The sequence below is a fragment of the Ursus arctos genome, unplaced genomic scaffold (genome assembly GCF_023065955.2).
Source record: "Ursus arctos isolate Adak ecotype North America unplaced genomic scaffold, UrsArc2.0 scaffold_25, whole genome shotgun sequence".
Taxonomy (NCBI): domain Eukaryota; kingdom Metazoa; phylum Chordata; class Mammalia; order Carnivora; family Ursidae; genus Ursus; species Ursus arctos.
Genome location: NW_026622930.1, coordinates 44,581,616 through 44,605,427, shown reverse-complemented (window position 1 = coordinate 44,605,427; position 23,812 = coordinate 44,581,616). Strand labels below are relative to the sequence as shown.

At 36.3% G+C, this 23,812-nt stretch overlaps 1 protein-coding gene and 1 pseudogene across 5 annotated transcripts in view; both read right to left on the bottom strand.

Moving 5' to 3' along the window:
- Positions 1–16,355, bottom strand: part of LOC113242312 (60S ribosomal protein L10a-like) — a 26,987-nt pseudogene extending 10,632 nt beyond the window's left edge.
- AP5M1 (adaptor related protein complex 5 subunit mu 1) overlaps positions 16,109–23,812 on the bottom strand; it is a 23,273-nt gene continuing 15,569 nt past the window's right edge. For 2 of the 5 annotated variants that reach the window (XM_057318317.1, XM_057318318.1), the window contains exons 8-10: positions 22,114–22,192; positions 21,242–21,277; positions 16,109–18,976 (exon numbers count right to left, since the gene is read on the bottom strand). In XM_057318317.1, coding sequence (XP_057174300.1) covers positions 18,928–18,976; positions 21,242–21,277; positions 22,114–22,192 — 164 coding nt within the window. In that variant the 3' untranslated portion in view covers positions 16,109–18,927. Of the gene's footprint in view, positions 22,193–23,812 lie in introns of all 5 variants that reach the window. The other 3 variants (XM_044377649.3, XM_048219852.2, XM_026480313.4) reach the window with 3 other exon arrangements.

Below are 23,812 nucleotides of genomic sequence, written 5' to 3'. Positions count from 1 at the left end.
GATGACTGCCTCAAATGTTCAGTAAAAATGGCCATAAGATGCATGAGTCATGGGCTTATATTACTCTGATAGCTTCCCAGGAAGAGAAAACATCTTTCCTTCTCTGGCAGTAAAGGTCTAAGAACTCTGGGCCATCCTTCTTGATCCCTGAACCAATCACTGAGGTCAGGAGTTAACATACTGTACTACGATTGGCCATGCCTAGGTCACATGGGGTTGCCTTCACTTGGACCACACAGAAAGGGGAAGACTATTCTCCCAAGCTAGGGGAGATGTGTAATGAACACATATCTTCTGTAGAGCCAAATGTGCTTAAAACCAGAACAAACCTAAAGCCTCAGACCTTTATATCTAGACTTGCTGCAGAACCCAGGGAACCATGATGCTAGGGACATGGAAAATGACCATCAACTATCCAAAAGTATGCTCTCCATTTATGTGGGCTGCAAAGTTGAAACTGGAATATGACATCTCTCTCTAAGACCCTACCTGAATGTACTATTGCAAATTGGGAAACACATTAAGCCCCTTCCCCTCACAAACTGTTTATTCCCTCCTGGTATAAATAGTTTTTGAGTCTAAACTTAAATGGTGAGACAAAGGAAAATGTCTGCCAAAAGAGGGAGCAATACAAGAAGCTCTGGTTTCAGAAATGCTGAGTTAATCTTCACAAAACTGCCAACTTTTTAGAAAATAAAAAACTAAGCTAAGCTCATTAAAATGTCATCTAACCTGGGTGTTTGCGTGGTGCAGTTGGTTAAGTGTACAACTCTTGATTTCAGCTCAGGTCATGCTCAGGGTCCTGGGATCAAGCCCTGTACTGGGCTCTGTTCTCAGTGGGGAGTCTGCTTGGGATTCTCTTTCTCCCTCTACTGCTCCCCCCCGCCCCGCACTCGTGCACGCTCCCTCTCTCTCAAATAAATAAATAAGTAAATCATCTAACCTGATGACTGAAGACAAAAGGGTGACGGGCAGTGAGTTACCTAATGCATGCATTTTGCAGCTTGTCCATTACCTTGGGAGAACCCATCTGCTTCAGGAAAGAATGCAGTTCCACTCGAAACCAGCTACACTCCCCCTGCATTGTGAGAGGAAGCACGGTGAGCTAAACCACTTGAATCCCTGAAATATCAGCTTCCTTGTCTGTCAAATGGAGATGATGAGTCTGTTTTGTGAAACCGTGGAGAGTTATATAGTGTCTTATGGCTGTTATAACACATTACCACAGATTCAGTGGCTAAAAACAACACGGACTCATCATTTACAGTTCTGGTGGTCAGAAGTCCTGAATGGGTTGTCAGGACTGAACTCTTTCCAAGTCTCTGGAGGGATAATCCATTTTCTTGCCTTTTCCAGCCTGCAGAGGCTGCTCACATTCCTTAGCTCATGGCCACATTACTCCAACTTTTGCTTTTGTGGTCATATTTTCTTTTCTGACTCTGACTCTCTTTCCTTGTTCATAAAATGATCCTGGTGATTACATTGGCTCAATCCAGGTTAATTTTTCAATACCATGATCCTTAATTTAAACACACCTTCAAGGTCTCTTTCGCCATAGAAGGTAAGAGAGTTACAGGTTTCAGGGATTAGGACACAGGCATGTTTGGAGGCCGTTATTCTGCACTACAGGGGTATAAAACAAAATCATCTCTGTGAAGATTTTTAGTGTTGTGCTTGCCACATAAGAGTTACTTGACCAAATGCCAATTTGCAGATTTTAAGTTTTGACCATTCAGATATTTGACTATGCATCCAGTCCACCATTCACTTCTTACATATTCAATAATCTGGTGGGGGTGGGATACGTAATTCTATGTTCTCATGGATGCCAGCCTAACTTGTTTGTATTTATGAGCTCTGTGTACTGACCTTAGAAGATACCTTCTGTTCAGAAGTAAAGGACAGTCCTTCAATGGAACTATTTTAAACAGCAAAATAGTTAATATGCAAGTTCTCTACAGTGACCCTTTAATGAAAGCCAAACAAAACACATAGGTTGTAGAGAATTTTCAGAGAATACTCTGTGTCCTAAAAAACGTTCCAGCTTGTAAAAGATAGTTAAAAGGTTGTTTCATCAAAATATACTGTAGGAGGTCAAGATTTGGCAATACAGATGTTTGTGCCTTAGCAGACCTCGTCATTTGTATTGCCAACAGGTTCCTAGGGCATCCCCACATCCCTCCTCTGGGGAGGGTCCTGCTGAACTTAGGCTGTATTCAGCACACCCCAGTGCCCTGAATCAGGGTGGTGGATCCTAAATTTTGATGTTTTTCTCATCGGCCATTGTACTCCAAGGACCTCAAAAGCCAAATAAGACTCCCTGTTACTTTGAAGATGTGCAGTGGCCTTTGAGAGCCTCCCAAAAAAGATGCATGAAGCTTTGTTAATACATCTAAAGAAAGGAAAAGATGAAGCCTTCATTAATTTTAGTGAAAAAAAGAAACACCCATGATACCCAGAGGGGTCAATCTTTGCAGTAACGAAGTTTATATTTGGTATGATGGGCCATCCCTAGTACGTGTTCCTTCTGGTTAATGATAGTCTTTGTTTGGTAGGCACTCTCCTAGGAGGGAATGCTAATGTAATACTCACTGAGTTTTCTGCTGCTGGCTGGGAATTATCAATAGGTCATAAATAAACTACCGCCACATAGGAAAGACAATAAGATTATATATACTCCTACTACCTCCAATTACAGTAAGAGCAACAATTATAAGGTTGTACTCCTACAGCCACCCTAGGGAGAAAATGAAAGGAAAATGTTCCATTAGCTTAATGAAGAGAGCTCAGCAGAGCTACAGTCAAATTTTCTCACTATTAGCACCTATGGTGTGCCCCAGCACACAAGGGAAGCTCGATACAGGGTAACAATTAAACTTTCTGACAATTAGCCCCTACAATGTACGTTCCCTGAACCCAAAGGAGACATTTCAAAGAATTACATTTACATGTTTCTCACCTCTTGACTATGAAATTTTAGTGAGTCATTTGCTTGTGGAAATGGAGTCGGGACTAAAAGTTTATCTACTGGCTGACGATAAGGTATCATTCCAGGCTTGCTGGAAAGTACACATAAACTGAATGGTACAGTTTGTAAAAGGGAGGGTTATAAAAGGTGGAAGCACAGAAATGGTCACACTGACCTAATGGACTGGATCAATGTTAGCAATCAGTGTTTAGAGTAACTTCACTCTTACCTGTCTTAGGAAGGAGACCAATTGTGGGGGTGGTGCTGAAAAGAGATGTGAGGTCTCTTATTCCAACTGCCAAAGAATCAGGTTTGCTTCCTGGGAGGCCCTGTATAGAGAAGGGAGCTCCTGAGACTGGCTGCCCTGTGCCCAGATACCATCTCGCCAAACTCCCATTTCCCTCCTCTACAAAATGGAGGTACCAAACTTCCGTGGGTTATTGGGAGGATTAAAAGAGAAAATGCCCAAGGATTAATCAACAGTAAGTGCTTAACAATGTTGGTTATTATGATCTACATTCAGAATCAGCCTAGAACATTACGCATTTGTATGGCATAAGTAAATACCTGTGTATAATGAATACTCAAAATTTCCCTCTGGAGATCAAGATTTAAACTTTACTTGGGTGACAGAGAGTGAACAGTTCACTTTCTTTCTCTCAATTTAAGAAGGAAAAGATGTTTTTGCAATTTGGGGATGCAGGTATCTGAACCGCTTTACAAATCATCCATAAATATTTGGATAAATAGGGACAGATAACAGGTGCCCCACCACTCCCGTTATCCAGAGCACAAGAGGCTTTTGCTTGGTCCAACTTCTCCACCCCACGAAGTGGAATACTGACCTTGATCACACGAATGTACTGCCGTTGCTTCTTATTGCCACATGGAGTTGCTGTTGAAGAATGGTTGTCCACTGTCCAGCAGGCCCCACCTGTAGCACAAGGAAGTCTCTGGGCAGGACAAAGCAGTTCTTAGATGAAGGCCAACTCCTCTTCCCCGGAGCTAGCTTTGACCAAAGGTCTATTCCAGTGTAAGACTTTTCCTGTTTTATACCCCACGACTGCCAGGACACCCTTGGCATAACTCTGGATCAGAATGGGTTCAACACAGAAGCCTCTCTCACCACCCTTCCCTGGAGTTCACACCTCCAGGAACCAGGTAACTTCTCAGTTTAAATCCTATAATTACTGATAGAAAGCTGAACAGAAAAATGTCCAGTCAAATAGCGGACTATATCTTATTGAGAAACAGCATTCCCTGGGATAGGTTGTTTCAAGCATTATTATCCCTAGTGTCTGGATTTTGCTGGTGTTTCAGAAGGTAGTTTGCAATTGCAGTCAGAATTTAGGTGTTTTGTGAAATTACAGTTGTTTTACTTTTTTAAGGGAGGTTTTTATTAGTATTTATTTAGAGAGCATGGGGGGAGGGGCAGAGGGAGAGAGAATCTTAAGCAGCCTCCATGCTCAGTGTGGAGCCCAACGTGGGGCTTGATCTCCGCCCCCACCCCCCGACATCATGACCTGAGCTGAAATCTAGTGGGACCCTTAATTGACTGAGCCACCCAGACACTCCACCACAGCTGTTTTAAAATCATTTAGTGTCGATGAAGATACTGAGTTTGAAAAGTAAAAGCACTTCTCAATTATACCTTCGCCTGTCCTTGTGACGCTTGCTGCTTCATGACAAGCAAGGTCACTTCCTGAATGGTGTAAAAGCTGTTTTTCATAGCACTTGCTTCTCTCTTCCTGATTACCAGAAGCTTCACTCTTGCCTCCTGCCACGTCTGCCTTCAGTTTCTATGACAATTGTGTATTATTCTGTTGTAAAAATTGTACCCCACTTCTGTCCCCCAGAACTCTTCATTCTTCTTCCCTCCCTTTTTTTTAACTCTAAAGAATTTATCACTACTGACATACTACATATTTTACTTATTGTTGTGATTTTGTTAACATTTGTTAAGTAGAGCCCCAGGGTATGGGATTGTGGGCCATGGTTCAACAAAAACCATAAGGGAAAGTGAAAGGGAAGAGAGAGAGAGAAACCCAATCAGAAAACTTCCATAAGGGAAAGATTTTTATAACTCCACAACTTGCTTTCCTAATCACGAGTCCTGTGATCACTGTCACCGCCATCACATTTTCCTATTATTAACGATTTGTCTCTTCTCTTTTCCCAAAATTATGTGCCTAGAAATGATAAAATTTGGTTTATGTAAAATTTATTTCATACGTACAACAGAAATATAGAAGGTGCTAGGGACCTTAGAGATCATCCAGTCATCTTGCCTTCTTCCCACATTTTTTGGTTGAAGAAACTGACAATAAGTGATATAGTCATGATTATACAGCCACCAGCACTGTCTTTTGTTTTAGTTTTGGGATAGAAAAATCTCGTGACTTTATAAAAAGATTTGAAAACGTGTCCTCATCAAGACAGAAGCGCCCATAAACTCATGATGCCCCGTTTGCAATCTTGAGGTAATGACATGGGCTAAGTCATTGTATCAGAGGGACCAAGTGAGTAAGAGGACCAGAGAGTGGTTGATGTGGTGATTTGAGAGGTAGTATGCAGGCCCTATAACTCAAGATACAGGACACTCTCAATGTCAGAAATTGCACCTTTGGTCTTTCGCTAAGCTTTATTCACTCTGCCATCCTATTTGAAAAGGCTTTATAGTGTTAATGGTAGGATATGATGCAGAACTAATCATGTTGTACAATGGCCCTGGGAAGCGGTGACACACAGTTATTAAATAACTGTTAATTTTACTAATTAACCCTTGGTTCTCCTCACTAAGTGAATACTGATGAACATGTTAAGATCGGTGCAGAACATCTCTGGATGTTTTCTTCAGTTGATGTACCTGGCACAAAACAAAGCCTGTTCTGTAGGCGGAGACGAAATGAAAGTGTGCTGTCATTTGTTGAAGGTAGGGTGGTCACCTCCTGCTCTAGGCATTGTCTATAGAGAAGCTTAAACACAATATTAAAACTGACCAAACACTGGGCTGCTTTTTATTGTCATGTGCCAACAATTCTAAACAAAGTTAGTGACAAAACAATCCTCTCCAAAACTGCCTCTTATTGGTCTAAATTCTAAATAATTACTGTGGTTGAGCTGAAATAAAATATATGTAAATTACAGATTAGCACATTTTGATAATCTGTCCTTTAATAAACAATGCATCTTGCATGTAAGTTAATTTGGAGAACTCCCAATTATACCATCAGCCCCCACACATGGACTTGGCTGCATCCATTTGACTGCCATAGCAATAGCAGTTGAAGATTGTTAAAGCCTTCCTTGAAGGCAATTTCTATCTCCAACTTCATGGTACTACATAATCCTGTGTTTAAACAGTATACTTGAAATTAATAATTCAGCACAGTGATTTTAAAGATTAAGAAACAGAACTTGAGTCACTCCGATCCAGTCATTCTGGGAAGCTTTTTATTACAACAGTGAGACAACATACTAAATCTGAAGTGTGAACTTTCTGCTTGAGAAGTGTAAATCTTATCTCAAACATCAGATCTTTTACTAAATTTGAATAATACTTCTTTTTATTGTTAATCATTTGTTTTAAAGTAGAGAATAACTCAAGGAAATAGAACGCTACATAGTATGATTTAGTTGTCTAAATTGTACTTTTTGCAGACATTTTGATTTTATTAAAATTGTATCAGTTACCGTAATGCTATTACCCATTACTGTGACAGACCACTATGTAGGTATAAATTCGCCCTTTTAAAATGCATCAATGTGATTTATAAGTATTCGTATTTTTTATTTGTTCTGTAATAAATATTTCATTTTATTTCCCCCCCCACTGGCATGATTATGCCAGTTAAAAAAAAAAAGAAAAACAAACTCCCCAAATATCCATATACATATGGCCAATAAAAGACAATTTTTACGACCTGAACTCCTTTTCTGGACATCATTCTTATTCCTTTCATGATTATCACTGAAAATAATTTTGTCACATGGAGGTGATAGGTATTAAAAATAATCCACTCCAGGTGCCAAATACTTTAGTATGCCGCTAATATCTACACTGATTCTACACTGAAATCTTCAACTAGGATCCCTAGTAACTAGTTGCAGCTTTGCAAATAGGCTTTGCACTGTTTGATTTTTTCCAGTGATTACTAAGCCAATGAACCACACAAGTGCAATTTGAGTACCATTTTTAACTTCATCAGAAGAAAGGAGTTCTTATTGTTACAATTACTTTGTCTTTACTGGTTAAATTAACATTCAGCTATCGAGGCTGCTGTGCAATAGACGATATTATTTTACCTACTGTGTGTTCAAAGTAGTCTTGTCACAGTAACAGCATGCTAGCATGAAAAAAGCCTTATAACAAATAGGTAAATACATGTCTCTTGTGAATTAAAAGGGGGTAATTATGTCAGCCTTACTGCCTTCGTGGGTGAACAGCTAAAAAAAATTGAACTAAAGATGTCAGATAATATTTAACATTAAATACAGATAATCACAAGATTATTATAAGAATAAGAATGAGCTATAAAACATAATTTTTAGTTTCTCTTGGTAGAGTATTCAAATTAGAATATGAAAACACATGCGTAAGTACTCCATTATTTTCCCTTCATTTTAGGCAGTCCCAGCCTTATACACTACAGGTTCAATTGCTGCAATTTTCCTGTCAAAATAGATCTTTGCTATAAAGACCCCCAAATTATTATTTTTATTTAAAAAATTTATTTTTATGCTTTAATCAAACAAAACTCAAATAAATCCTGATACTGAAAATATTTTGGCTTCCTAGAAACATGTAAATGATGCTGTATGGGATGTGCTTATTACTGAGATGCATTGAGAAACAAATACCAAACTTGCAACTTCAACGTAGTCTCTTTGGTTAACTAAACACTTATTCCACTGAGGCTGTCATCGTACCAAATCTTTCTGGAAATTCCTTTTTCTTTGTGGATGGCCTTCAAATCAAGTGGCATATTCTTCCAAATATTTGATCTCTTAAAAATTGAGTCCCATGACTATAAGGCAGTTGATTAAGCTAGATAAAGTGGGTTTTATTTAAAGAGAAGAGGCAATCATAAAGTTCCTTTTTCTTCTGTAGCTTCTAAATTAGCTTTGAAGGCTTTTGCAAAGAGAAGTCCCCTCGTTATTTTTCTAGCTATGATAGATTCACTAGAATCATCTCTAGAGGAGACTAATTTGAAAGACGATACGTATTTGAATACATAAGCTGGTAGAGTTAGTGAAGTGAGTCTCATTTAAAAAAAATAGTCAAACAGATTCTAATGGCTTTTGATGTAAAGCAATGATTGGTGGCATCAACTAAGTTCACTGTGTTTTAGCAAGAATGAACTGCTTAAAGTTTAGAAGTCACCAGGAACTGTCTGACATGACCAGTTTCAGGATCATATTAAATTCTCTCCAATCTTTTTCTCTTAAATTTTGCCTAGAACATTATCAGTGGTAGATTAATGACACTATTTTGCACATTTAACTATTCTCAACCTTATTCCAAAAATGATTTAAGGAAACCAACAATAAAGGATATAATGACAATAAAGATCAATTAATAAAGATCCATATAATAGGATAGGGTAGTACAATAAAATAAAAAATAGATACACTGAGGCAAAGAGAAAATAGAGAATAGTAAAAGGAACATAACACAAAGGTAATAACCAAAAATATATTTGAAAAGCTCTAGAAAAGGTCAAATAAAGGTCAACATTTCAGCTTTTAGCTTTTAGTTACCAAAGCAGAGAGGAGAATTATCTGTTACAAGAATGTGTATGTGTGTAAGTTCATTTACTGTGTGCATAGAAGAAGAAGCAGTGAGGTTGGTTAGCTTAACTAGATGAAAATCTACATCTGACTTTGCCACTAACACAAACTTTTAACTTCTCTATGCTGCAGTAAATATGGGAATTCAACATGCTGTTTTTCCCTATTTTGCCAGCACATTACCAAAAAAAAAAAAAAAAATGGAATGGAAATAATTGTGACCTACTTCCAGTTTGGAAGTCATGAAGAAAATAGAAACAGCTGACATTATTTGAGAGTGAGTCAGAAGGAATGAATGAGCATCACCTTTGTACTTTCTCTTTCTATGTGCTTTGCCGTTTAATTCATACACCAATCTTATGAGGTAAGACTCCTGGTTTACAAATGAGGACCCTGGGCCCAAGGTTGACTTACGCAGAGATGGCAACTGAAACGTGTCTGCCTAACCCAAAAGCCAGAGTATACTGTCCACAGACTACATTGCTTATTCGTCCCTCTGAGGACTTTACTGAAAAACTATCTTGAGTAGCATAATGAAGAGTTATTCCTATTTTATTTTTTAAAAGATTTTATTTATTTATTTGACAGAAAGAGAGAGAGCACAAGCAGGGGGAGTGGCAGGCAGAGGGAGAGGGAGAAGCAGGCTCTCTGCTGAGCAGGGAGGCTGGATGCGGGGCTCGATCCCAGGACCCTGGGATCATGACCTGAGCTGAAGGCAGACGCTTAACTGACTGAGCCACCCAGGTGCCCCAAGGGTTATTCCTATTTTAGATTCCCTAAGTGCCCAACTTTGATCTTCAAAATGCCCCCAAATAAATTTTGTGCGCTCACCTGCGTTTCCACCTTTCTGCTCACCATACACCATCTGAACTATTATTTACTCAATATCTTTCTTTGTATATGTTCATTTTCAATTTATTTTTTAAATTTAATTTTAATTCCAGTATAGTTAATACTGTTATATATTCACTTTTAATTTAAACTTAAGGAGGAAACGTTTTATAACTATTAAAAATATAAAACCAGTGTATTTGCTAGAAAGAAACATAGAGAAACACCTGTTTGTAGCTGTGGTTTCATGCAGCCCCTAGGAAGCTCTCAGGCGCCACCAACTGGGCATCCCTACAGAACCCTCCTATGCAGGACTAGGAAGTTAAGAAGGTCCTCACCTCCTTGGGTGTAGGGGAGTGGTCTTCAGTGGGAGTTCCCTGAGGGTCTCAGAGGCCTCAGTGTTATCCTGCCATTCACTTCTCCACTTTCAGACGTCAGAGAGGCGTGGCATTGGGTCGAGGCTCAGACCTGGGAAAAAGGAATATGCCCCCCTACTCAGAGCTCTGCAGCTGCGGCTCAGGCTATTTCCTTCAGTCAAGCTAATTGGGGCAAAAGGGTCAGTTAAACAAAACAAAACAAAATGTCCCTATTCTGTGGGGGAAAGAACAAATTATTTTCAACCCTTTTTAGCATTCTAAGATTTAAGTGCCCTTGTTCTGTAACTTCAGATTTCCAGGAAGCTCAATTTGACAACTCAAATAGTGCTTTATTATACCAATAAATCAATCAATTTGACATTAAAAAAATTATGTTGTCAACTAAATCAATATTTTTTCTGTTATTTATAGGAAAAAGTATTTTAAGAAAACCCCAGAGATAACAGCTAGTATTTGAAGCATTTCTTTATCTTTTAGATTATAAATTCTGGGAAAGCAAGCACTTAATCGTCACATTTTTTCCTATCGTCTAGTACAGTATGTCGTATAAATGTGTGTTTCAGAATATTCTGGATATATTCATTTCCTTACCAGACATCACACTCATGTTTAATCAATGGTTCATCTTATGAAGAAATGACTTTCACATATAACAGTTATGAATGGCAGAGATTACATCTTGGACGACATACAGAAAAGCCTTCTAGAATCAAGCTCTGTTAAAGGTTTGTGGGCTATTAGTGTATTTGTTCAATGTTCCTGTGGATGGATTTTATTTTCATTCAGTCTCACTTTTGACAGATGACTGTTTTTTCAATCCTTATAATATGAATTTTGAGAGAATGTCCTCCTATGAATAATGACGAACTGTTAAACTTTAGTAAAGTTATAAAACACTTACACCCACATAAGTGATGAATCATTGAATTCTACTCCAGAACCCAATATTGCACTGTATATTAACTAACCAAAATTTAAATAAAACAATAAAATAAAAAAATAAAACACACCCACTCAATTCTATAGCCGTTTTATTAATTGCAAGGCCCCAGTCAAGCAGTGGAGTAGGCATACCTGCAATATAACATACACCCAGACATTCAAAACCCAAGCCAAAAAGGGATACCCACCTGGTTCAGTCAGTAGAACATGTGACTCTTTTCTTTTCTTTTTTTTTAAATGGTAGCATTAGGGTTTATTAAACTGTGCCTTAGCACAGGAGCTGGGGCTTATCAATGATGCTCTCGATATGTAAAGTCCGGACGTACTGCTAATTCTTCTTGAGCAATGACACCAGGAAACTGACAGCTAAGTGGATGTTGTACGCAAGCTCATCATCTTTCATCTTCACGTGGCCAACAGCCACTGCAAGACGCAGCACCTTCTTCATCTGGAATTTGATGATGGACTTTACTTCATCCACTTTGGCCACCATATTCTCATTGTGGGTCAGCGTGCAAGGGAACTTGCAAGCCTTATTCGGGCCTGGCCCAGGACTCGTGGGATCTGCATGATAAGACATTCTGAAGCCAAAAAGGCATCATACTTCTTGGCCAGCTTCTTGACTAATTTTTTATTCTTGTTAAGTTTCTTCAGCACCTCAATGTTCATGTGAGGAACATCCACCACCTTGGCCTTATCACAGTGCTGCTGGTGCCCCAAAACACATACAGACAGCTTGGGGTGGGGAGCGGACTGAAGCCTGATGGTGCCCGAGAAGCCTATGTCCTTCTGAGGGCTAAAGTTCTTCAGGCTGATCTGCAGCTCCACCGTCTGCAACAACTTCCAGCGCTTGCGCTGGTTCCCGTGCAGGAGTTCCCGCACTGCCTCCTACAGGGTGTCGGGGGAGACTCTGCTGCTTCAGTTCCTCCTGCCACAGTAACCAGAAAAGAGCAGAACATGTGACTCTTGATCTTGAGGTTGTGAGCTCCAGCCCCATGTTGGGCGTAGAGCTTACTTAAAAAAAAAATAAAAACAAAACGAAAAAACCTCACCAAGGTCAAATGGACAACTCATATAATTTTGATAATCTGAAGGTATAACTATCTAATTATAGGCAGAGACAGTTACATGAAAAGGGCATTCTTAAACTTTTGATCTAGAAGGGAAAAAACATTGACTGAATACCTATGCGGAGAACTTGGTATCATTTAATACAATAACCCTATGAAGCTAGGAGGAAAAGGGAAGATCACAGAAGTTAAGTAATTTATCCAGGACCACCCAGCTGGTAAGTGGCAGGTTTCGAAATCAGCTGTGTATGACTTCAAAGATTGTATATTTCCTCTACACTATTCTGCCTTTGTGGTTAATGGATATGTTCAAAATAACCACTTGGAATTCCTGGATACTGGTGACTCTATTTTCATCAGTACGGGAATCACTGAAAGCTGTGGCTTTATGGGATGAGAGAAGTCATAGCATATCAGGTCATATTATATTGAACAAAATCAGGGTCAACTCTGGTGAATAGTGGGGAACTCACAAAGCCATTGTAGAATGAGTTCCAGAAAGGATTTCTAAAAAGGGAGTGCCAAGGGCTTTAAGGTTCACTGAAGCATAACTGCAAAGAATGTGTCCTATGATGGGCAGCAACTGCAGGCCTCAGCTGTTGCTGGTCTAACAGGCTGAGCAAAAGCACTGCACAGTATGCCTGAAGAAGTGTCACAAATGGTGACAATTTCTCTGAATAGTGCGACAGATGGCAATCACAGGGCAGAAATCACCTGTGCTGAATGTGGACTGAACCACTGTTTGCACAATCAACTTTTTATACACACATGCAAAACCATAATCACTCAAACATCATTGATTTGTTTTAGGTGGAAAGACACTCTGCTTTATTACGTATTTAACATTTTGCTACTTCACTGAATCAAGACTAAGCTGCTTTTGTGTTTCTGGTGGCACCGGGAATACAAAGATGGGAAGATAAATGTCATTGTCCTCAAGGAGTTCAAAATATTGGCATGGGAGGTAGGGGAAAGATTTGTAAACTAATAGGTGAGACCAGTGCTTAAGAGCTTATATTTCTCGTTTTGCTTATACACACATATATACATGCATGTATACATATTCAAGTGAAACAAGGCTAAGAATATATTTCAAAGGTAGAAGTTCTACAGTAGGTGAACTGGAGAAAATGTTAGCTTATCAAATATAACACATATTACCCTATCAAGTTATATAAATTCTTCACTTATATATTTTCTTTATAATCCTGTTTATACATCATTCTAGTTTATTCATTGATCATACAGAGGCAAATCTCATACTAGCACATGTGAATATGCATTCAAAATTACCAAGGAAGGAGAGACAGAGTGGAGGAATGTAGATTTAGTAGGCAGAAGTGCTTTTGTACTTGTATGCGAGGGTGGAAATTAAATAGAACAATAATTAATTTCCTTAGAAATTTATATTTATCTATCTATCCAAATCTCAAACATTTGGAACCAAAAAAATATTCCATGTATACACTTACTATGTTAGATGTCCAGGTTTCTGGAATTCTGTTTGTCAGACCTCACAGATACGATGTTGCTCTTGGGATGCCCTTCTGTCCTGTCTGCCTGGGGAACTGCAACCATCACTTCTTTGAACAATTTCTGTATTAACAAACGTACAGAAGTAGTCTTCCATATTACAATGCTAATACATTGTGAGAGTCATAAGATGCCATTCAAAATCAGAGACTATTTTTTGTCTTTGTGTCTAGTTCTAGAGGAGCATATAAGAGTGTAATACAATAAAGTTTAACATTGAGTTTTTATTGACTAAATTAAGGTCACCATTTCAACTAGATTACTCAGCAGTTTTTAATTTCAAGGCATACCTTATGTTCAATTGTGTTTAGGTCTTTAATATTAAATAAAATGGCATGTTCTTTTAATTGAAAGAAATATATATTATCGGCATGAAGCCAGTGATATCCACATCAGGTAAAGTCCTCTTGCCACTATTAATTAAGCTATGCACATTACTACTTTCCCTGGTTACTTTCTTAGCAAAAGCAGAGCTGGAGGCTTGGCATTTGCTTTATTTAAAAAAATTTTTTTAAGATGATGGACAAAGTTCTTTAGGAAAATGTTATATACAATTCATTTTAAATATAAACTTCTATACAGTAACTCATGAATTTTAAGTAATTGTTATCAATTCTTTTTAGACTTTAAAGGAATAAACACATAATACTCAGTAAATACATGCTATAGAAGTGGTAAATAATAAAATATCTGGCTAAGGGGTTCTCAACAGCCTACAGCATGGGCTAATAATCTTTGCTAATTGTGATAGATAAATTTGGGGCTGAAATGTACAAGACTCACAACCTGTCCTGTTGGTGAATCTAAGAAAACAGTTCTTCAAAAATTGGTCAACGCATAAGAGACTGCAAAATACTGAATTGCATTCATAAACACTTATTAAGAGACCAAATAAAACATGGTACTTTAATCACCATTAAGTACGATACTTTTCTTACTCCTAAAATATAAAAGTGATTTAAATTGTTCATTTTAGACAGATGAAAGCTAAAATTCTTTCTGAACTTTTAATTATTAATTTCCCATTTCACCAGCACATATAATACTTCTTAAATTTTTAAATGTCAGACTGACAGGTTATCATTCACTATCTTGGCTATTCTCAAATTGGTTTTTATGAAGTAGTTCAAGACAACTGTAGCTCACACAAGTGCTCACACTTACCACGCTGTTTCACCGATGTACATACTATGTATTGTTACACACTCACTTCAGCAACTTCACAGCTGTTTTCCTTTTTTGTTTGATTGTTTTCAGCCCATTATTCCCTATGCATTGTTGTTTCTGGGAGGAAAATTGAGCATTTGGAAGTGGAAGGTCTATTCAAGCAACTGAGGTTTTTTTTTTTTTTTATGGGATACATTTCTTAGATGAAAATCTTCAAAAGACAAAGTATTGAAGTCTGATGCTTAAACATTTTGAAGGCAGTTCAGAAACACTTAAGTTAAATGTCAGCTATCATTCTAAAACGTACACATGACTTATTTTTATTATCACTCATGAACTATATATACCAGTCTGGAGAATAGCAGGTTGAAGATGCAACAAATATTCTTTGAACACTTCAATAAACACAATGTAAACATTCACTTTAATAATGTTGCCTTTGTTAATACAAAACTGAGTGCATTTTTTCCTTGCCTCTGGCTGAGCCCTGCCTAGCTGAGTAGCAACAGCAGAGTGCTGAAAGAATTTTTCAACAGCAATTTGCTTGTTCTAATTTACTTTTCAAGGTTGATGATCAGAATCATTATGTTGCTTGCAAAAAGATCTATTTCTATTAATCTGACCCAGTCATTCCCCTTGTTCTCATCACGTTTAGTTTCCCTGGCAGCTTTAAGTGAATCAAAAGTGCCACTGCCACTCCAGTTCTATAGTTTCTATACAAAAAAAAAACCTCCTATATCCTTTAGGAACAGAACTGTTGTACCTGCTGAGAAAGTATGGGTACACTGAAATGAGGGACTCAATGAAACCTCTGCTTTTTGCTCTTCAAATAGAAATGCTCTTTCTAGTTAGCAGATCTACACAATAACACAACAAACCATTATCTGTTTAATTCTTTCTTTAAAGAAATTCTAAGAAGCCTTGTTTTTAAACTTGAATGCAATCATCACTCACACAAGATCACTACATAGAACTTGTATGTAATTTTAAAATTTTACATGATACATATTGAAAAAGGCTTTGTATCAAATGTGTAATACCCTAAAAATGTAATGGGAAACAATCAAGTTATTTTCTACATCTCCAATAAATTTCAAAATAGCTGAATGTTTTCCTGATCTCCTTTCTGTGAGAGAATGTGTATTAATTCCAATGTGTATAGTTCCAACATTAAAGAGTCCCAGCTAAGTGATTTGGAAAATCAATGGTAATATTCTTCACACTAAACACAACTATAAAACGGACAAAGGAACTCTTGCTTCAATCACTGACAAATTAACAAAGCTAACAATATAAATAAAATGGATCCCACTTAATGCAGGCTATGCTTCTAAAAGGGGGGAAAAATCACAGGGTTTAAATACAGTCATTAATTATCTCTTCATAGCCTGCAGAGGGCACTCAAGTCCTTTGAAAGAAAAAGTAAAAAATTTTAAGAGGAGTAATAATGATTTATTTTTCATTTTTATTATTAGTAGGATGTTAACGAAACAATATTGTTTTTACAGATACTATCATTTAAAAAGAAGACATTTAAAGGAAACATACAGTTTGACTTCAAATGTTTAATGGATTATTACGACATACAAATTTCAGCGTCTTAATGGAAAAAATAATTCAGCAGGTAGTTTCCATCCCAGGATACCTGTCAGTCCGTAAACGCTGTGCATCACACATTAGCACCACACTGCCGTCAATTACACAGATGAGTCAGGCCCTAGAGAAATCAATCTGGACCTCGGAGTAAACTAGTAATACAGATAAGGCATTGACTGCTCCAGGCTATACACAGATAATAATATTATCATCTCCATAAACAGTTCACGAAAAAAATTAGAAGATAGTTGAGGACTTCAGCTCCTAAGAGCTGTAACCATTTTTGAGAGTAATTGCATGAGTTCTCTGTTAATTTTCATTTTAATGAACCTCTCTATTACTATTAACAAACATGTTTGGAGAGAAGGTATTTGACTTTAAATATTCTTCCTTTGACATGATACACAAACATTTCATAGGGAAATCCACCAAGTCAGATACTCTAACATAGATATTACATAACTACACACACATAAGTGTATACATATGCTTCATACAGATTCTTTCTCTGATGGCATACTTCAAAATATATTGCAACATTTATTAACTAAATATTGCCTGCATAGAATAGTTAATTATTAAAAATACTAGCTTAGCAACACAGCCAGGCATCCTGCCCTTCTAACTTAAATCTTTCTCTGCTTCTCAATTTTGCTTTGGTATATGTGCTGCCCAAGCAAGCATATCAATTTTGCTTTGGTTAAGTAACTTGCTATCAGAAGATATTTAGGGGGCGCCTGGGTGGCTCAGTCGTTAAGCGTCTGCCTTCAGCTCAGGGCATGATCCTGGCAGTCTGGGATCGAGCCCCACATCAGGCTCCTCCGCTGGAAGCCTGCTTCTTCCTCTCCCACTCTTCCTGCTTGTGTTCCCTCTCTTGCTGCCTGTCTCTCTGTCAAATAAATAAATAAAATCTTAAAAAAAAAAAGATATTTAGAAACAGACTGGTTACTAAATTGAAACTAGAGAGACTGGTTTGGCATCAACATGAATTAGATGTGTACAAGTCATTGTTTCAATTTAGAAACTGGATCACAGAATGTTTGAGACAAAAAAATGTGTGGGAAAGTTACCTAACTATGTAATTTGTATTCTAAACTGCTACTAGAATAACGAACAATTATAAAGCATCTAAAAAAAATGCCTTGTCAGTAATAATAAAATTAATCAATAATAATTTAATATTTTAAAACTATTTTTGTTACAAATCATTATGTTCTTTTTCTAAGAGTCAATCTTGAAATATACTTAAGGAATAAATCTCCAAATTTGATATCTTGGAAGATGAATATTGACACTGATGTTGCTAATAGTTTTTTTAAAGTGAGTTTTTATGAAGCCTAGCATAAAACACATCTTAAAATTTTATTCTTAAAATATTACGCAAAATTCCATAAAGTATTTTAAAGTTTAAAGTTATAGAAGAAGAGGTATCCAATTAAATGCAAAAAAGGCAGAAGAAATAGTAAACGATACAGTGGAAAGTAGTTATTTTGATAATTTAAAGTAATTTGGATTATTTTTGTAATGGCATCATTTACTTTTATGGAAAAAACCCCCATCATTCTGAAAAAGAATGTGATTATTCTTATGATGGCAATATAACAATCCCTTTTTCCTCGAGGAAGGGCAAAGTTAACAAATAAAGCTTTGAAACCGCAAGTCTTAAGATGAATAATTGTGTATTACAATATGTTTTCCCCATTGGATTTCTTTACCACATAGCATGACATTTTTTAATGGGGGTGGGCGGGGAAAAACCATGCAGTTTAATAAAATAGGAGCGTTTTCTCAACCTAAGTTGTAGCCACTGCTTTGATTTTTGGTTTATCTCAGGGCCAATAAGTATACACTCTAGTACATGAAACAAAACTAGAAGATATACTTAGAATGTAGTCTTTGTTTCTTCTTTCTTCAAAGCCTGTTTCCTAAAATCATTGTTAGTCAAAGCAAAAAGAAATGTTTGTTCTATTACGTAAGAAATAAACTTCATTTGGTATTCAATTGACTTTCTAACTTAGCAGACAGGACTTTACATCTTCAAATACTGAAAATAAATTGCATTCTTGGCCCTTGCTTTAAAAGGTTAGAGAGAATAAACGCACGCCCTGGTAGTGTTCTAGTGATCTCCCTAATCTCAGTTGCACTTTGTCAGAACGAGGTAACTGGTAGTTAAGTGAAATACCCTAGATCAAAGGGGGATTAATCACCAACTGAATCCTTGCTGAATAAACCTGTCATTCAAGAAAATTATTTCCACTGAACTTAGCAGAGGATTGAAGGTATTTGCATAACAGGGACCAACGTACTTCAGCCAGGTTAAAAGGTTCAGAATTCATCCCATGTTTAGCTTTTTGCCTCCTTTTCCTTTCAGCAGCCGGGTACAATGGTTTCTAATCTGATAATACAGCTAACTATCTAAATGATGTCAGAACAGGAAAGTATTGCAAAGTTTGGATGAGGGATGGATCAATTTCACTTTCAGTAACTCCTAAATCTGATTTGTTGGAATTTAAGATGTAATCCTAAAAAAGTCCCTTAAACCTGAGGACTGTTTATTAACATCCCTTTCCTGACCTTTGTCTTAGAAACAACCGTTCTGCTACGGCAGCAGTCCCCACAGAGGCTCTGGATGATAACTCGACCTACCTGCCTCTCAGGGGTGGTACAGGAGTCTATGAATGTCTCCAAAGCAGTATGAAATACTATAATAAAAAATAAAATATTAGTTGTTACTGTGTATAAAATTGTGCTTTGAGACCTTAAATCATACAATGTATAAAAACCACAATAATTTTAACTCCGAAATACTGAGTTGTTGTGAAAAAAATAAAGTTTATGAGACAGACTATTGTTTAATCAAAAAAGCCTTTTTACACAAATAATTCTCTTAAGAATTCCTGATAAGGCTATTGACTTCAAACCTGACATTCGAATAGATAATTTAAAAAGGAAAAATAGAAAGTGCCCACCACTGTAAGGGTATTACCTTACACTGTAAGAGCATTGCTGGCTTTAAAAAGTTTAAAAAATACTGTTCAGTAAAAAATGAAGAAGGGTTTTACGAAAATCAAGAACCACTTTTTTTAGAGTACATTTTCAGAAATTTAACACTTTTTGTACCTTTTGGGTCTACTGAAGAATAATTACCCTTATGATAGACATCAGATTTCATAATCATATTTTGGCACTAAAAGGGAATTTAGCCAATTTTGCATCTAGAGTATGTCTGACACCATCCAAATCTTCCACTGGAAGTAGATGTTCATATTCACCGCAAATGCAAAGCATCTTTCAAGTTAAAAAATGCAAAGAGTAGTTATCAAAGAAAATGAATAAAATCCATAGTGAGATAATTTTTTAGAAAATGATTGAAGTTTTAACCCAAGAAAGGACTCTTAGAGTGTCTTATAGCTTAGAATAAGAACATGTCAATCACGATTAAGCTTCTGGAATCGGAATCCCTTTGAAATGCAGCTGTTTCTTCTTTAATTGTGGCAGCAGACTCTGAAGAAAAGAAAGGTCCAGCCTTAAAGATGAGTAAGGAATACAAAATAGCTCAGGATTAGTTGTGGAGTTCAAAGGTCGCTAATTACACTAAGGAGTTCCCAGACACAGGGAAAACATTAAACAGGTCACCTACCAAACGGGAAACAGACTTTGTCTTCAGAAATTATCCTGAAGTGACAGGTTTCTAGACAAAATCAAAAGCATCACAGTGTGCCCAGCTGATCTCAACAGGATGAAAACATGAGTTGGTTTTAGTTCTGTAGTGTTATGTTAGAATGGAATGGCAACAGATGGCATCAGGTTCCCCATCGCCCTACACTTTTCCAGTATTCCCTAGATTTTCCTCAGGCTTCTAGAAATGTCAAATCAAAGATTCACTGGTTTTTCTGATTGCTTATAAAGAAAGTTTTCCCTAGGGGATTATTATACTGAGGATCTACGTACTTACTAGATAAATGTCTCTTGCCTATCTTAGTGTACTTTACTCAACATTTATACCATCAAGATGTCCAAATGGCTCCATTAATATTAACGTAAGTTAAACGTTAAGCTTTCTTTGAATTTAAGAGAGATCAAATAACTTAAGCGAAATGGGCTTTTTTCTGCTTCCAAAAGGAAAGTTTTTACTACTGATTATCTATGATTAAGCCAGAATAATAAGTTAAAGTCCTGGTCAGGCAGTTATTCTATTTTCTTTGTTACTTGGGATAATTTTGAACATAGAGCATTCTGCCATGATAATACCTTACAGAAAATGAGAATTTATAATGCGTGAGATTGACCTTAATTAAAAAATCATATTTCAAATCCTAAATTTATATGCACTCTCCCTTCAAACTATCATAGCTCTCTTTCAAGGAGTTAGAAGCTTCTTCTAAGCTTTTCCTTAGGAGACTGATTAAAAAAATAGAAACCAAGGGATAATTTAATTGAATATTAATCTGTAATGCATGTTTTTTTATAACACTTATAATTCTGTTCCATAAAAAGAAACTTGACATGGATTAAGTTTTGAGAATCTTGAGATTTCATCTTTTCTTGAATGGTCACTTAAAGTCCAACTTGACAAGGAACTGCTTTGAAAACCGAATGAGACATATAATTTGTAAAGACAGAGAATAAAAAGTATGACTGGGTGGTTCCTGAAGAAATCAAGAGAATGCTAATAAAGCAGCAGGAGTGACAAATTTAAAGGAAATAGGCTACACAACACTGAAATAAGATTAAGTAATACTCTCTACCCACAGAACAGCTTTTGAATCTTTACCTGAATTCATTAAGAATTTTCATACGATAAACATGAAAAACAGTATTATACCTAAATTTATCTTTAAAAATTTGGCTGCAGGCATTAAGTGATCACAAAACACTACACTCATTTTCTGAAGGTATCCCACCCCTCTTAGTATGCTTACTGACATCCTAAGCAAAATGTTATTGTGGCAGATTAATAAGCTTACCTGAAAAGTAACTCTAGAACAGAGATGAACAAACACCTTAAATAGAATTATTCAGATTCTTTATTAGTCAATAAGACAGTTCTGATTAAGAACAGATTACTATTTAAACAATATTCCTTTGTTTTCTTTTTTTTAATAATAATTTTTTATTATGTTAGTCACCATACAGTACATCCCTAGTTTTTGATGTAAAGTTCCATGATTCATTACTTGCGTATAACACCCAGTGCACCATGCAATATGTGCCCTCCTTAATACTCATCACCAGCCTATTCCATTCCCCCACTCCCCCTCCCCTCTGAAGCCCTCAGTTTGTTTCCCTGTTTTCATTGACTTTTCCCCCCCAAGAGATTTACGGTGGTTTCTGGTATTCCATAACAATACATTGTACCAGGAGCTTACTACTCAGGTTTGAAAGAGCAAAGAGGTTTTTTTCATCTTTTTATCTACAATCCATCAGGAGTGGCTGTTTGCAGCTCTGCAATGAGAAAGAGCCTGAGCCCATACCTAGGAAGGCTCAGTGGAGAAAGAAGGCTACAACTGATTAGCCATGTCTGCCATGGGAACAGGAAAAGTATATATGATAGGGTGACACAGGACTAGTTTAAAATAAGCCTAAAGTGAATCACTACTGTTTTATGCTCTGAATCATATTTGAGTAAAATCAAAGGGTAACAAAATAGGAAACATTAGTCTTTAAAATGTTCTTTCAAACTATGTCAGGTTAAACACATTAAACAAGAGCATTTTATGATTTAATCAATGACTTTTTTTCATTCATAGGTTATATGCACACACATTAAAAATAAAAGACTAAATGATTTAATTTAAGCTATGTTACTATTATATAAATCCTATTTAAATATAATTACAGTAATAATGATCCATATGTTACTGGCGCAGGAGCTTTAGAATTCCAGATGTAATAGTCAGAAGAAATTAGTTTCCGGTCTATAAAAAAAAATAAATAAATGATAAGACTGTATTACCTTAATAAAAATTCAATGAGAGAGCAAAGTCATGATATTTTAGAAATGTGGAACACAATGATTTCAAGAAAGGCAACACTTTGAAATATTCATTTGAATTTCTCTTTATCAAGACATTATAATTTTTACAACTTTAGAAATAACGGGTTTGTTAAATATTTAAATCCACCTTTGAGCTTACTTATGCCAAATTTATGCCAATTTCATGACATCAGACAAAAAAATTTAAAATTTTTTACTGGTTTCCAGTTCTGTGACCTCTTTTCACCATGGTTCTTATTCTGATCTTGCTGTTCTTTATCCATTCCAAGTTTTAGAGGCAGAAATAAACATCCCACTTTCTAGTAATACTTTTAAAAAGTTGCTTCAATGGTTTCTTAAAGTTTTGATCAAATTTAATCTTTCTGTTTTAATAGCTTTGTAGCTCTGGACAAATGACAACCGTTTTGAACTAAAGTTTTCTGATATGTAAATTTGAGCTAATAATGTTCATTTGGAGCTAGATGCATGTAAATTCCAATTATTACACACATTAGTAAACACCCAATTCTGCCTTTTCTACCTTTCTTCTTCATGCCTTTCTTCATAATGAAAAAGACAGAGGTAGGATGCATTACCTTGTTATTTATCTTTTCAGTCTGAGAACCTAGTAACACTGAAAAGCAACACAGCATACTGGTTAAGCGGGCAGGCTCCAGAGCCAGACTGCTTAGTTTGCTTCCCACTCCTGACATTTATTAGCTATGTAGCCCTAATCCCTCTGTCCCATCAGCATCCTCATCTGTAAAATGGAGATAACAATTCTCACATAGGGTGCTGCGAGGATTAATGAGTTAACACACATAAAATACTTCGAATTGTGCGGCACATGGTAAGTAATAAGTGTTAGCTATTATTATTTAAATTAGCATTACTATTGGCATTAATATTTTCAGAATTAAGTTGTATATTTTGAAAACAGATTGTACTGTTAAGATGATGGCAAAGTAAAGGTCCTACAGTGTTGAACACAGGGGTAGTTGTGTTCTGAAACAGAGGAAGGAAATAAAAGACTGGTCATAATTATGCATTACAAAATGACCTCTTTTATTCAATATATTAATATTTTATGTTAATTTATATTAAAATATATTAACATTTTATATTAAGTAGGTACATTACTGAACTGCCCCATCCTATATTATGCTTTCTGAGAATTGCTACAATATGTTTAGTTAATATTAATAAGATACTTAAAATATTTTAGACATTACCTAATAGACAATCTAAAATATTGGTCTGTTTGCATTCAGTATCCCACAGATAGAATACAAAATCTTTGCATTTAGACAAAACCACTGGTTTGTCTAAATTGATATATCATGGCTTCATTAAAAAAAAATGCATTGTGAAGACTCTTCCATGTATATGCATTTCTTTAAAATACAACCAAAAAATGATGCATGAGAAAACATAGGGAAATCCTAAGGAGGTAAAGAATATGACTTATTCTGATTACATTACATAGAATTTATTATTGTCATTCACAAGTAATTGTTTAGAATTCTGTAGTTCTGAGTTCTGTAATCCTTTTGAAACTTTC